Genomic DNA, 12,337 nt, shown 5'->3' on the forward strand with positions numbered 1-12,337 from the left:
ATCCGTTAATCGTTTGTGTACATATGGCTCCTGTCGTCAACCCCAGAGTCAGCTGTTACCTTAAAAAAACTGAAGAAGAAGAGAGGAAAAAGGACCAAAGCAGCGGACCAATCAGAAAGCGCCCTGTTGGCCCTTCACGCATCCCGTCATTCTCGTGGTCTCAGCGCTACGTCAGCAGTGATACAGAAACATGGCGGTGTCCATAGCACAGCGCCCGGCTGCCAACACTCGTTTGTTGATATTAACTTTTCTCACAACGTTAATATTTCACCACAGCCTCGCCGACGTCCCCGCCGGTGCCCCGACGACAGAGGAGCTTCCTCACCGCCGGTTTGAGTACAAATACAGCTTCAAGGGACCCCACCTGTCTCAGAAAGACGGCGGGATCCCGTTTTGGATCCACACTGGAAGTAAGTTTGTATCCAGCTGTCAACATCACAGAGCTGCTGTTTCAACCTAAAACACAAATGTAACAACACGACAATAGGACAGCTGGAGTCGGTTATGTTTTACCGGTTTATTTCTTTCACTGACGTGTTTCCGTGAAGGATGTACAGTCAAGATAGCGGTTTTCTCGGTCCATTCAAAACTGCATCAGAGATATCATACATTTTAGCAGCGTAGCTTTTACGTCCGAGTCCCAGTCCTGTTCCAACGTGTCCTGGGCTAATTAAAAACAGCACTGACGGAGAGGCTGTGCACACACATGCAACTCAAGCGTTGAACTTTCCTCTTTCAGAAATGGGCCTTTGGATTCTTGCATCACCCTGTGATGTGTCCAATCGCTGATATGAGCATTCAATAAACTGCAGCAGCACGAGATTATACTGTATTCCCTCTCAATCTGCAACGATTATTATTCTGCTGATCTATGTTTTAGTCAGTCACAATTTCCCAGGGTTAAAGGTGACATCATCAGCATTTTTGGGGGTGATTTTCTCTCCTTTGTTAAGATACCAAAATACTGCTTCTCTATATGACAGTAAACAAGGTGAGAGAGATGTGGGATGGCATAAATTGTCTGCAGCTCTACTCCAAATTAGGGATGTGTTGATAACGTGCTTGGTGTCTTAAACTGCTCGGCCCCCATGCATGAGTTGTTTGTTTAGTCCAACCAGCAGTCCAAAATCCTAATTATTAAGTTAACAACACAATTAGGCAAATAAAAGATGCAAAACCGAAGAGCTGGAACCATGTTATGACTTTAACAAATAATGATCCACTATTTTTTTAGAGCAAAATTTAAAAAGAAAACATTAGGTGATCAATTTAAACTCCTTTCTTTGTCCGTACAGCACTTATAACGTTATAGCAGTTACAATGATATGAAACAGAGAATAGCAACATGTTAGACATTTAGTATGCTAACGTTTGTTTTAGAAAGAGTAAACTCAGATTGAACAAACAAATCTGAGGTAAATCGTTTACTGTGTGTGAATCTGTTAAACGATTAGACAGTAGACACAGCCTGATAGTGCTGCCTTCTGATACCATTACCAGAGGTCAGCTGGCATGTGCTTTTTCTCCAGTAAAAGAAGGCCACACAGTAAATGACTACTTTAGTGTGCAGTTGTTTTATAAACCACATATGTTGTTGATCTTTTGTAAATGAGTTAGTGGGTTTTTATTTCCCCTGAGATCATTGAACATACACTAACTTGCTTCTAAAACCCTTATTCTCTCCTTTTCTCCATTAAGATACTATTCCCAGTGCAGACCAGGTGCGCATCACTCCGTCCCTCAGGAGTCAGAAGGGCTCTGTGTGGACAAAAAACAAATTCAACTTTGAACACTGGGAGGCCATGGTGACCTTCAGAGTATCTGGACGAGGCCGGATGGGAGCGGATGGTTTGGTAAGGAGGGGTCAGACTTCTGTGTCTAATAATGAGGCAGTTTACATTATATACATTGTAAAGCCAGAACCCTGAACTGGCATTTCCTACTCTCTGCAGCTGCACTCGAGCATCAAAAGTGGCTTACAGTCTTACTTACTTGTGCTCTAATTCAATATTTCATCATCTAAATCAGTAAACCCTCTTACTTTGAACTCTAATATTATACGTATGCAGAGGAATAAATGGAAATCAGGTCAAAACATGTCTCCAGAAACTGAGGAAGTATATGTTTGGTAATTGGTATTGTCACAGAAACTCAGCTATTTACTGACTGTTATTTCTTAGAGCAATGTCTTGCACTCATTTGCATTACTCTGCAGTCAACACTTATAGGAATTAAGCATATCCTGTTTCACGTTCATAAACGGCATTAAACATCTTGACTTAGCTTGTGATGTACAAGTCGTTTTTGGTTTTCTGTATCGCTTTGCCCCAGTCAAACAGGCCTCTAGTCATATCAAGGGTGACAACTGTAGATCCATTCACAGCTGCAGGAAAACACATGCATACTTAAGCACATGTCATATGTACTCCCCATCACTGTTGATCTTTTTTTGTGATGAGAGAAACCTGAAAGAGGCAGAACAAAAAAGGTTACAAAGGAAAAGTGAATTGAATTGTTATCTATTATTGAACACATACAGAACATGAACATGTGAATATGAACAGAGAGTTTAAAGCGAGAGCTCATTTCTAAAACCTTGTCCCCAGAGACTACATCTGCTGCATTACAGTAAGGTGATGTCATTTCATAACACTAGTCATTTAGGCCAAGCTACAGATGATTATTTATACAAATATATTATTGTGTAAATATTTTTAGAAAGGCTACAATACTCAACCCTACTGTACATTTCTTTGCAATACCAACACCAAGGGAATAGTAACACACATATTGTGATATTTAATATAATCACTATGACCCAGCTCTAATATACAGTACACTAATACACTTTACAGTCCAATTGTTAAAATAATGACAGTTCTGGTTTGTGCCTGCACTTTGTTGTTTATGATTTTATATCTGGAATACATTTTTTATTTAAGGTTGTTATTGTTTTCCAGAGCTCTCAGGCCTGTATGTCCAAATGAAGATGTTAAATGTGGTTCATCTAAAATGCTACTGCCTTTGGACTTATGTTTTGTAACTGACGCTAAACTGACTAACATGTCCTCCTCTTCTGTGTTTGTAGGCCATGTGGTTCACCACTGAGCAGGGCCTCGACGGCCCGGTGTACGGAGCGGCCGACCAGTGGAACGGAGTGGGAGTCTTCTTTGACACCTTTGACAACGATGGAAAGGTGGGTGTTTATTGTTTAGCCACGACTTATAATGATTTGTTCCTGAAATGAAAACCACACAAAGACACATTCAGGCTCTCACTGCTCCTTTTGGTTGTTGTCAACTGATGAGAGGGGCAATTTGATATACAAATTATAATTGTAAGATTATCCTCCTTTTTAGAGCTACTTTATATATAGATATTTATCATCCTTAATATTTGTTTTGTTTTGTTAATATAAACATGTCTATTATACTTTTGTTGGAAGGTTTTAAGTATTCCGTTTTTTATTATTTCTTTTATTTAAATAATCATAATTATTATTATACCCAATTGTCTATATTTACATTTTTATTTTTTTATTTATTGTAGTACAATGTTCAAATTTCTATTTGAGATGATCTCTGTTTGTATGAACATTTTTATTTTAAGTATTTTGATTCTGTTTCCGATGGTTTTGAGTTCATAAACAGGTCAATTTCATGCTAAACAAAAGACTCCTGCTTCTGTTTGTATCACATTTGAGTATTTATTATTTCAGGTTTGATATTTTAGAACACGATTACCTAAAGGCAAAGCCACCTCTGGTCTTCACTTGAAAAAAGGATTAATGTGTTGTTCCCTTGTTTCCTATCATCTTCACTCCAGAAAAATAACCCAGCTATAGTTGTTGTGGGAAACAATGGCAAGCTTGTTTATGACCATCAAAAGTAAGTAAACACTTCTTTTGCTTCGCTATCAACTCAGATTTCAACAATTTAAAGGAGATTATGAAATATGATTATATTTGCTTGGAAAGTAAATAATCCTCCAGGTTTCCTAATCTCCCCCGGGCCAGTGAAAGCTTTAAGTCACTTTTCTAATGCCATCCCAGTCTTAGAGTTCACACTGTTTACTGCACTGCACGTAGTTACCAAAACATACACAGGCATTAGTGTTATTCACTTTTTAAGACAGTCTAATCATGCTGTGTGTGTGTCACTATGTTGAGCCCAGTGCTGTATAGGTGCATTTATTTGTGTGTTTATTTTCTCTGTCTTGTTTTGATCCAGTGACGGCACCACACAGGCCCTCGGCACGTGTTTACGAGACTTCCGCAACAAACCCTATCCTGTCCGAGCCAAAATAACTTACTACAAGAAGACGCTAACGGTAGGAGAAACCATAAACACAACAGTTGTTACCTGTATACATAAAGCTGTGTATATGTAATGCAAGAAGTTCATTAATGTAGCAAATTTCAACACGAGGCAATTAAAAGTGCTCAAATCACACACACAAATAAACGTTTTGAGATTGAGTGCAACGAAAACACATTATGAAATTACATTTAAATACTTTAAAAACAATATAACAAATATAACAATCTAAAATGGACAAAGGCAAGTTTTCTTATTAACACTCCATTATTTTGGCCGTGATAGAATAGAATAAAATATATCTGTATTGTCATACAAAGTACAACGACATTTCTTTGGCAACTGTCAGTGCAGCAAATAGATGTTATTGTGTTTTATAATTATGATCAGCAAAGTTGGTAGTATTTTTGTTCAGCTTCATCATTGCTCCATCCTCCTCCTCCTCAGGTGATGTTCAACGGCGGTTTCACTCCAGACAAAGAAGACTATGAGCTCTGCACCAAGGTGGACAACATGGTCATCCCCACTGAGGGCTTCTTCGGCGTCTCCGCAGCCACTGGAGGCTTAGCAGGTACAACTCTATTCTCTGAGTTAAAACAAACTCTTAAAGCTGTGAGTTCAATGTGAGTAAGGGAGAGGACTTTCAGCTTTATTGTCTGATAATTACTCATGGTGATTTATTTTCTGACATTATTTAGTGTCATGTCTTACCCTATTATCATCTTAGAATTATGAACTAGTCTTTTTTTTACTTCTCTGCTATCCTCTTTTTCATCAGCATATTTCAACACCATCACATTACCCCATTATTCATATAAAATGATTTAACCCTATTATTAAGGTTTTGTTTATTTTTGCCCCATTACCACATTGTTTTTTAATCATATTATGTACCCTACGTATATGTTCTTCTTAGTATGACACTCATTTGTATGACCTGCTATTCCCCTATTACAGAAAAATACATTTAGATATCATATAACACGTGTTATAACCAAGTCATTTTTGGTCTTTTACTAACATGATGATACCCCAGTTCCCCTTTCCTCCTTAATTATAACCCCCTTTACATTTCTTATAAAGGTGCTTTACCTCCATCATTTGTATAATGTTTAATGTTTTTATGTTGCAGTTTACTAAGTGATCATTTCTTTCCTCCTCCAGATGACCACGATGTTCTGTCCTTCTTAACGTTCAGTCTCACAGAGCCAGGCCAGCAGCCGGTAACTCCATTTGCCTAAAGCTCCCAATACGTTCCCGTCCCTGTGTGCAGCTGCGTGTCTCAGCGTGCATGTATGTGCACGATGTAGTCTAAGCACAGCCTCTATTGAGTTCACTAAGGGCTTTTTTTGTCTCTCCCACTGAAGCCCCCACCTGAATCTGAGATTCCTAAAGAAGAGAAGGACAAGTACCAGGAGGAATTTCAGAACTTCCAGCAAGAGCTGGACAAAAAGAAAGAGGAGTTTCAGAAAGAGCACCCCGACATCCAAGGAGAGCCAAGTTAGTTATAGTGATTATAAACAAAATCATGAAGTTTAAAGTTATTTGTAATGATACTCTTTATTAGCAGTTTTATATTATATTAGCGAATCCACTCTAATAGATATAAATATGCTGAAACATTGAAATACCTCATGAAAGGTCTGTAGATGTAGTTACTTATGTGTTTTCTCTTCAGTTGAGGACATCTATGAGACGGTGAATGACCAGGAGATCCGTCAGGTGTTTGAGGGTCAGAACCGGATCCACCTGGAGATCAAACAGCTCCACCGGCAGCTCGCTATGATCCTGGACGAGCAGCGGAGATACGTGTCCGTCATCACCGACGAGGTCGCCAAGAAGGGGACCAACGCCGAGTCGGGACAGGTGAGAGTGTTATTAGGAGAGATGTGTGCACACCAGATGCAAAGAGACATGATATAGGATTATAGATCACTGTGTTTACATTCTCAAACTGTTCACATTTCTTCCAATAAATTCATAAATTCAGCTGTTAAAATAGACATGTTCTAAACATGTTTCACTGGTGCAGACTCTTTCAATCTTCAACACATTGTCCCTCTTACATTTCTTCAGCCACTTTGTTAGGAAGGTCAATGTTGTGATAAAGTATCAGAAATGTGGCCTTTCTGGGCATGCATCTCTCGTTGGCTTGTGTACAAAACACACAGCTGGCAGTAAACAGCAAAAGGCCATGTGTTGCAAACCGCTGTTAGAAAACTCCGAATGAGAAGCCCATTTGGATGCTCTGTTTACGCGTCAAAGAAGGCTCCTCAGACCTGAATAATGTCAGCAAATCCCACATGTCTGAATGGGAATATGCTACATTTTGAAAAATTGGAATTATAAGGCGTTATAAGCTTTTTACATGACCTGTATTACATGTTTTATATTGTCTTATTTGGAATAAGAGTCAAGTATTTGTGTGCATGTAACTGTAATGTAGTTTTTACACAAATGTATGGATATGAATAATTTGGTTTTGCTTTAACACTAGAACCGCCAGAGATTTTTTATACCTAAAACCGCCACCTGGGTCAAATTGACCCGCTATTAGAATGCATTGATTTTCAAGGTAAAATATTATTTTATTGAACTGTGAGTTTTGATCGCACAGGGATGAAACGTATACCAATATAATCTGTGGACTCTCAGGGCTCGACATTATAAATGGCCCGCTGGCCCGGAAGCATTATTTAGACACCGCGGCCAGCATAACGTACTTTCAACTCGCCCCACAGCTGTTTGCTGCGGAGCTCAGCGCGAGCAGTCTCCCGTGAGCGGGAGCTCACTCCTTCACTACAGACTGTCTCTATCTATCTCTCTCTCTCTCTCTCTCTCTCTCTATCTATAACTATCTATCAATATATCTATCCATCTATCTCTCTCTCTCTCAATCTATAAGGAACCGCAGTAGACAAAAGGCGTTGCGATAGCAACACGTCATGTTTATATGAAAAGGGGTGGGGTCAATATGACCCGCTTGGCGGAAATAGGTATAAATGGCAATTTTTTGGGCGATTTCTTCAATCTGACTTCATATTGACCATTTTTAACAACATAGGGTGCTACATAACACACTTTCAGGAAAAGTCACGGACTGGAAGACTTTAATATTTTATTGAAAAAAAGTTACACACAAAAAAAAACAGCTCTGGGTCAAATTGACCCGGTTGGCGGTTCTAGTGTTAACAACACTTACATGTATTTGTAGTCAGTTTAGTGATCTAAAAATGTACTGGGATCACAACAGACTGGCATCCTGCCCACACAAACTATAAAGACATTGCCATCACTTTACTGTCGTCTCTGTGTACTCTAGCTAACGTTAATTGTTTTATTATGGGTTATTAAAGCCATTAAATCTCTGTTTAGCAACAGCGTTATCAAATCTTCACACAGGCCTTTAACCTTCAGACCTTCACCATGTCTCTTTTCCCCTTCAGCTGGACACTGTGGGTCAACAGCAGTTGGGCTCCGTCATAGCCACCCAGCAGGAGGTCCTCAAAAACCTGAACGAGCTGAGGTAAGTCCCAAAGGGCTCATTGTTGTTGACATTTGATCGGTCTTAAAAACTAGCTGTTGTTTTTGCCAAAAAACATAAAGACAGCTCCGTGATACTCCAGAAAAACAAGGGAAATCCTGGCGGCTAAATCCCTCCAATCATATTTAATCTGAGGATGCGGTGACTGCAGCATCACAGGTGTCTGCCAGCCCATAATCCATACGCAGTATCAGTCTGCATTTGTACACACTCACACACTCAAACTCACACATTTTGAAGCCTCAGCTCTGCATGATATAAGCTCTACCATTGAACTCATTTGTTGTATTTATTAATAAATGAATATCTGGAGGTTAGCAGTTGCATTATTTACTCCTGATGTAAAAACTGGAAGAATTCAATCATTGACGAGCCATACAACGATAGGTAGAGTTTGTTCTGCCCGCTTTTAATCTTTTCTTCTTCTTTGGTTCTATGGTCTCCTCACAACTCTGGCAGGATTTGAACGCTCAGATAATACAGCTTAAGAGATGTTATGATGGTATGCCTTCCATGAGTGTTTCTAAGTAAGCCTGATTAGGTGTTCAGAAAGTCATTCTTGATGTTTAGCTTCTATCTTGCTTTTATAGTGCTTGTAGGCTTAGTCATTGTGAGCACGCAACAGATTTAAAAACAATGTCTTCCTCAAAACCCTTCTCCTAAATGTGAGAGGGGATTTCAAGAATGTTTTTCTTGGGTTCAAAATAATGAAGTTAGTTATTTCTCCACCTTTTTGAAATTGCGTTTATTTATTCAATCATGTCGCATGTTTGTCCTGTGGCTGAAGTCTCATTGTGTCTTAATTTCAACACACCATCTGCATTAAGAATTAATCAGAATCACAAGATATTAAAGATTGTATTTGATGTAACATTAATCTCTTGGTCTCATGTATCATAAAAGAACCAAGCTGTTGATATGCCCTAAATCCAACAGGACATTCATCCTCAAATGATTTTGCAGACATGATTTTCTTTAGTATATTGTTGACCCATAACTCACATGGACTCTCGCTTACAACATTCATTCATTCTACCAACATAAATTATATTATAGATGGCAGGGAAAGACAGTTTCTGTTATGATTTATTTTTAATAAAGCACATTATCAGAAGTGAAGATGACTAAGCTGATTGACACAGTAAATAAATTGAGACCCTGGCAAAAGGTTGCAGCTGCCCCCTCTAATGTGCTAATATGAGCGACTGATCTGTATTACATTGTAGATTAAGCTCTCAGTTGATCCCGGTCTTAAACACAGTTTGTGATAGGACTTCCTCTCAGACTCCAAGGAGGGCTTTCTGCTCATAAATGGGTCACTTGTAGCAGATGAAGATTAGACGTGGGGTTTAATAAATGCTCACTTACTTTCTCAAGGGAGATTTTTTATGTGAAACAAATTAGATTTTGTTTATATGTCATCCCTGTCCATCCTGTCAGACATGTGGCCGAGCAAGAAAAGGCCACCGTCTTAGCACCATTCAGTCCTTATCAGATTAGGCTTCTTTAAATACATCTGTCATACACATGAGTAACCTCCAATTCATCTCTGGAGCGACTTGAATTACTTTCATTTGCAAAAGACACTTTTTTTTTTCTGATAATCGTCTTAGATGTGTTTAAGATGATAAGGGGAACTTATTGCTTTCTCCCTGTAAGTAATCAACTTTTCAGAAATTCAATTTGGTGGAGAAATATGATCCGGGTTTAGACGTTTTCATTCTCTTCTGGGAATGGTTTACATGATTTCATTTACTAATGAAATTGAAAGTTAAAAAACAAACAATTTCAGATTGTATTACTTGTGAGAGTTAATGGTTTCGGATTGTACATTTTGATTCTTTTGAAGACGTGATGAAGGGAAATCGGACCAATAAACCTTTGCGAGATAGACGCTGTGACACAGGATAAACTAGCATTAACCGTCAGTCAAAAAAACATAATCCAAAATTACTTATTGACTCAAAAAGATGCCAAGACTACAGAAAGTCACGTCGCCAGTTCAAGAAATGGCACATTACTCTACGGGGGTTATGTGCCATTTCTTGACCACTAATTGTCATTTTTACACAGATTAGGCAAATGATACATAACATGTTTATTAATGAGCTAGCCGGGATTGTTTAATCCCGACCAGTCTTTATGCTAAACTAAGCTAACAGGCTGTAGCTTCTTTTTGATCTGCTCGGGTTCAAAAGACTTTCTGAAACCACTCTTCCAAAAAAAGGGTACAATACATTTATTTGTTTCCATTTTCATGTTTTTTTTGGATCCCTATTTTGATCATCATGCCCAGACTAGACCTCTCCTCTGGTCCGTTTCTTAACCTCCTGTAATCTGTTGTAAGAACATGTTTTTATAAAGGATTAATTTGCAATCATGACCTCTTTTATCAGATGGTAATTTTCTGTTTTCAAACTTTAAGAATATGTATCCTCCAGTGAATGGGGATTAAAGGATTAATTTTGGACAAAGTATTAGTGTAAATAAATGATACCACCCATCATATTGACTGGGCATCGTGCTTCCCAACATGGATTCAAATTGAAACATCTTGATTATATTGCAAAGATATTTATTTGGTATTAAAAGGTTTTTGCATTAAAAGATTATATCATGTGTGTTCTCTTTGTGTCTGCAGGAACTCCTTCTATGAGTCTCTGAAGCAGATCGGCTCAGCGCAGGGGAACGCGGGCGCTTTGGGAACGTACGAGACCATCCAGCACTTCAACGAAATCAAGGAGCATCTGCACACGGTCAAAAGAGACGTGGAGCATCTGGTGCAGCGCAACGCTCAGGTGTGAATCAGAGGGGAACACATCTTATGGAGTGGTTTGTGAAAAGAACATCAGAATTGACCGAACTCTGTCCCTTTTCTGTATGTTTCACACAGAATCCAGCGGAGAAGATAGTGAAGTGCCCCGAGGTGCCTCCCATGCCTTCCTGCCTATCCACAGTTCACTTTACAATCTTCATCATTGTCCAGTCAGTCCTGTTCTTCTGCTACGTCATGTACAAGTAAGATTACTTTTTTTTCCAAAACATTTTCAACATACTATGACTTTTTTTGAATATTATTTTTCAACATACTATTCTATACATTGTTTGCAACATACCACATCGTTTTTTTGCATGTTTTTCAAAATCCTATTATACTATGTTGTTTTTCTCATATATATACGGCACGTTTTTTCAGATATTTTAGACATGCTTGACTATGCTTTTTTTAGGTATTATTTAATTTGGGGTTACAAGTTTGTAATTTAAGTTACTTGTACTTTACTTGGGAATTTCCATTTTAACTACATTCCTCTCACTACATATTCAGGTTATCTTCAATAAAAAATATAAATCAATCGAATGTCCATCAGATTTTTATTTATATAGCACAATATTACACAGAATACACATTTGTCTCAATGTGCTTTACAGTCTGTACCGCTCTCTCCTTAGGCCCATGATCAAATAATGCATAATGCTCTATTATGCAGATTATAGAAAGTATACAGATTTGTTGAAATGATCTCCAACATTAGTCAAACACATTTATGCATCGTTAATTGTGATCCAGAATCATTATTCTGTAATGAACTATAATGAATATGTTCTTTAGTGCAAGTACTTTTGGTGCAAATGCTTTTTTGACTTGTAGTTCAGTAAGAGTTTAAGTTCATTTTCAATGTTCAATATTTCTACAATGTTGTATCACTACTTTCACTAAAGTAAAATATAGCACTTCTTTCACTACTGTCTCTAACGCCTTGTCTCTCCTCTCCTCTCCTGCAGGAGTCAACAAGAAGCAGCAGCAAAGAAGTTCTTTTGATCAAATACATTTCTAAAAAGAAAGTGTGTAAATGAGGGAATGTCCATTTTGGTCTTTGGTTTTTCTCATTATTTTGAGATCTTAAATTATTGTACTTGAAAGAAATGATCTTGTTGAAGTTTGTTTTAATTAATTGCAGATTTTTTCATTTGATCACTAATTTGTTGTGTATGAATGCCTCTGTGAGACCTTTGGATTTCCAACATGATGTAACATGTTCCTTACAGTATTTTTGGTTGGATCTGTTTTGATTTTGTTTTCAATCTGCCCCAGTCCCATTTTATGAAACTGAACTGACCACAAAGAAACCTGTGTTTTGAACTGTGCAATTTTGTATAAAATAATGCTGAACTATTGGTGGCAAAAACTCAGAGCAGATGTCTGCTTCCGTTCATCTGCTTTGATCGAGTCAGAAACTGATACTCATGAACACATGAACAATTTACATAAACATGAAAAAACTAAAATCACTCTCTGCTTATTTTATTATGTCAGATACTCTCCACTAAGGGTAATCATTATGTAAAGATATGTCTCCTGGCTGTCCATGATTTAAAGTGTATTCTAGTTAGCAATTACTGTACAAAGAGTTGTAGTTGTGCATCTCAATTATTGAAGGATTATTGATGATATTTCAAAAAGAAAAGCAAATTG

General features: G+C 38.0%; 1 protein-coding gene across 1 annotated transcript; it reads left to right on the forward strand.

Moving 5' to 3' along the window:
• The first annotated feature begins 143 nt into the window (after nt 1-143).
• lman1 (lectin, mannose-binding, 1) lies at nt 144-12,145 on the forward strand. The gene is made up of 13 exons (XM_034123489.1): nt 144-410; nt 1,699-1,853; nt 3,089-3,196; nt 3,826-3,887; nt 4,230-4,329; nt 4,764-4,887; nt 5,481-5,539; nt 5,684-5,816; nt 5,995-6,182; nt 7,763-7,842; nt 10,502-10,658; nt 10,754-10,878; nt 11,647-12,145. The coding sequence occupies exons 1-13, from the start codon at nt 191-193 to the stop codon at nt 11,681-11,683; spliced, it is 1,548 nt and encodes a 515-aa protein (XP_033979380.1). The 5' UTR covers nt 144-190; the 3' UTR covers nt 11,684-12,145.
• The last annotated feature ends 192 nt before the right edge of the window (nt 12,146-12,337 follow it).

This window comes from Trematomus bernacchii, unplaced genomic scaffold (genome assembly GCF_902827165.1).
Source record: "Trematomus bernacchii unplaced genomic scaffold, fTreBer1.1, whole genome shotgun sequence".
In the NCBI taxonomy this organism is placed as follows: Eukaryota; Metazoa; Chordata; class Actinopteri; order Perciformes; family Nototheniidae; genus Trematomus; species Trematomus bernacchii.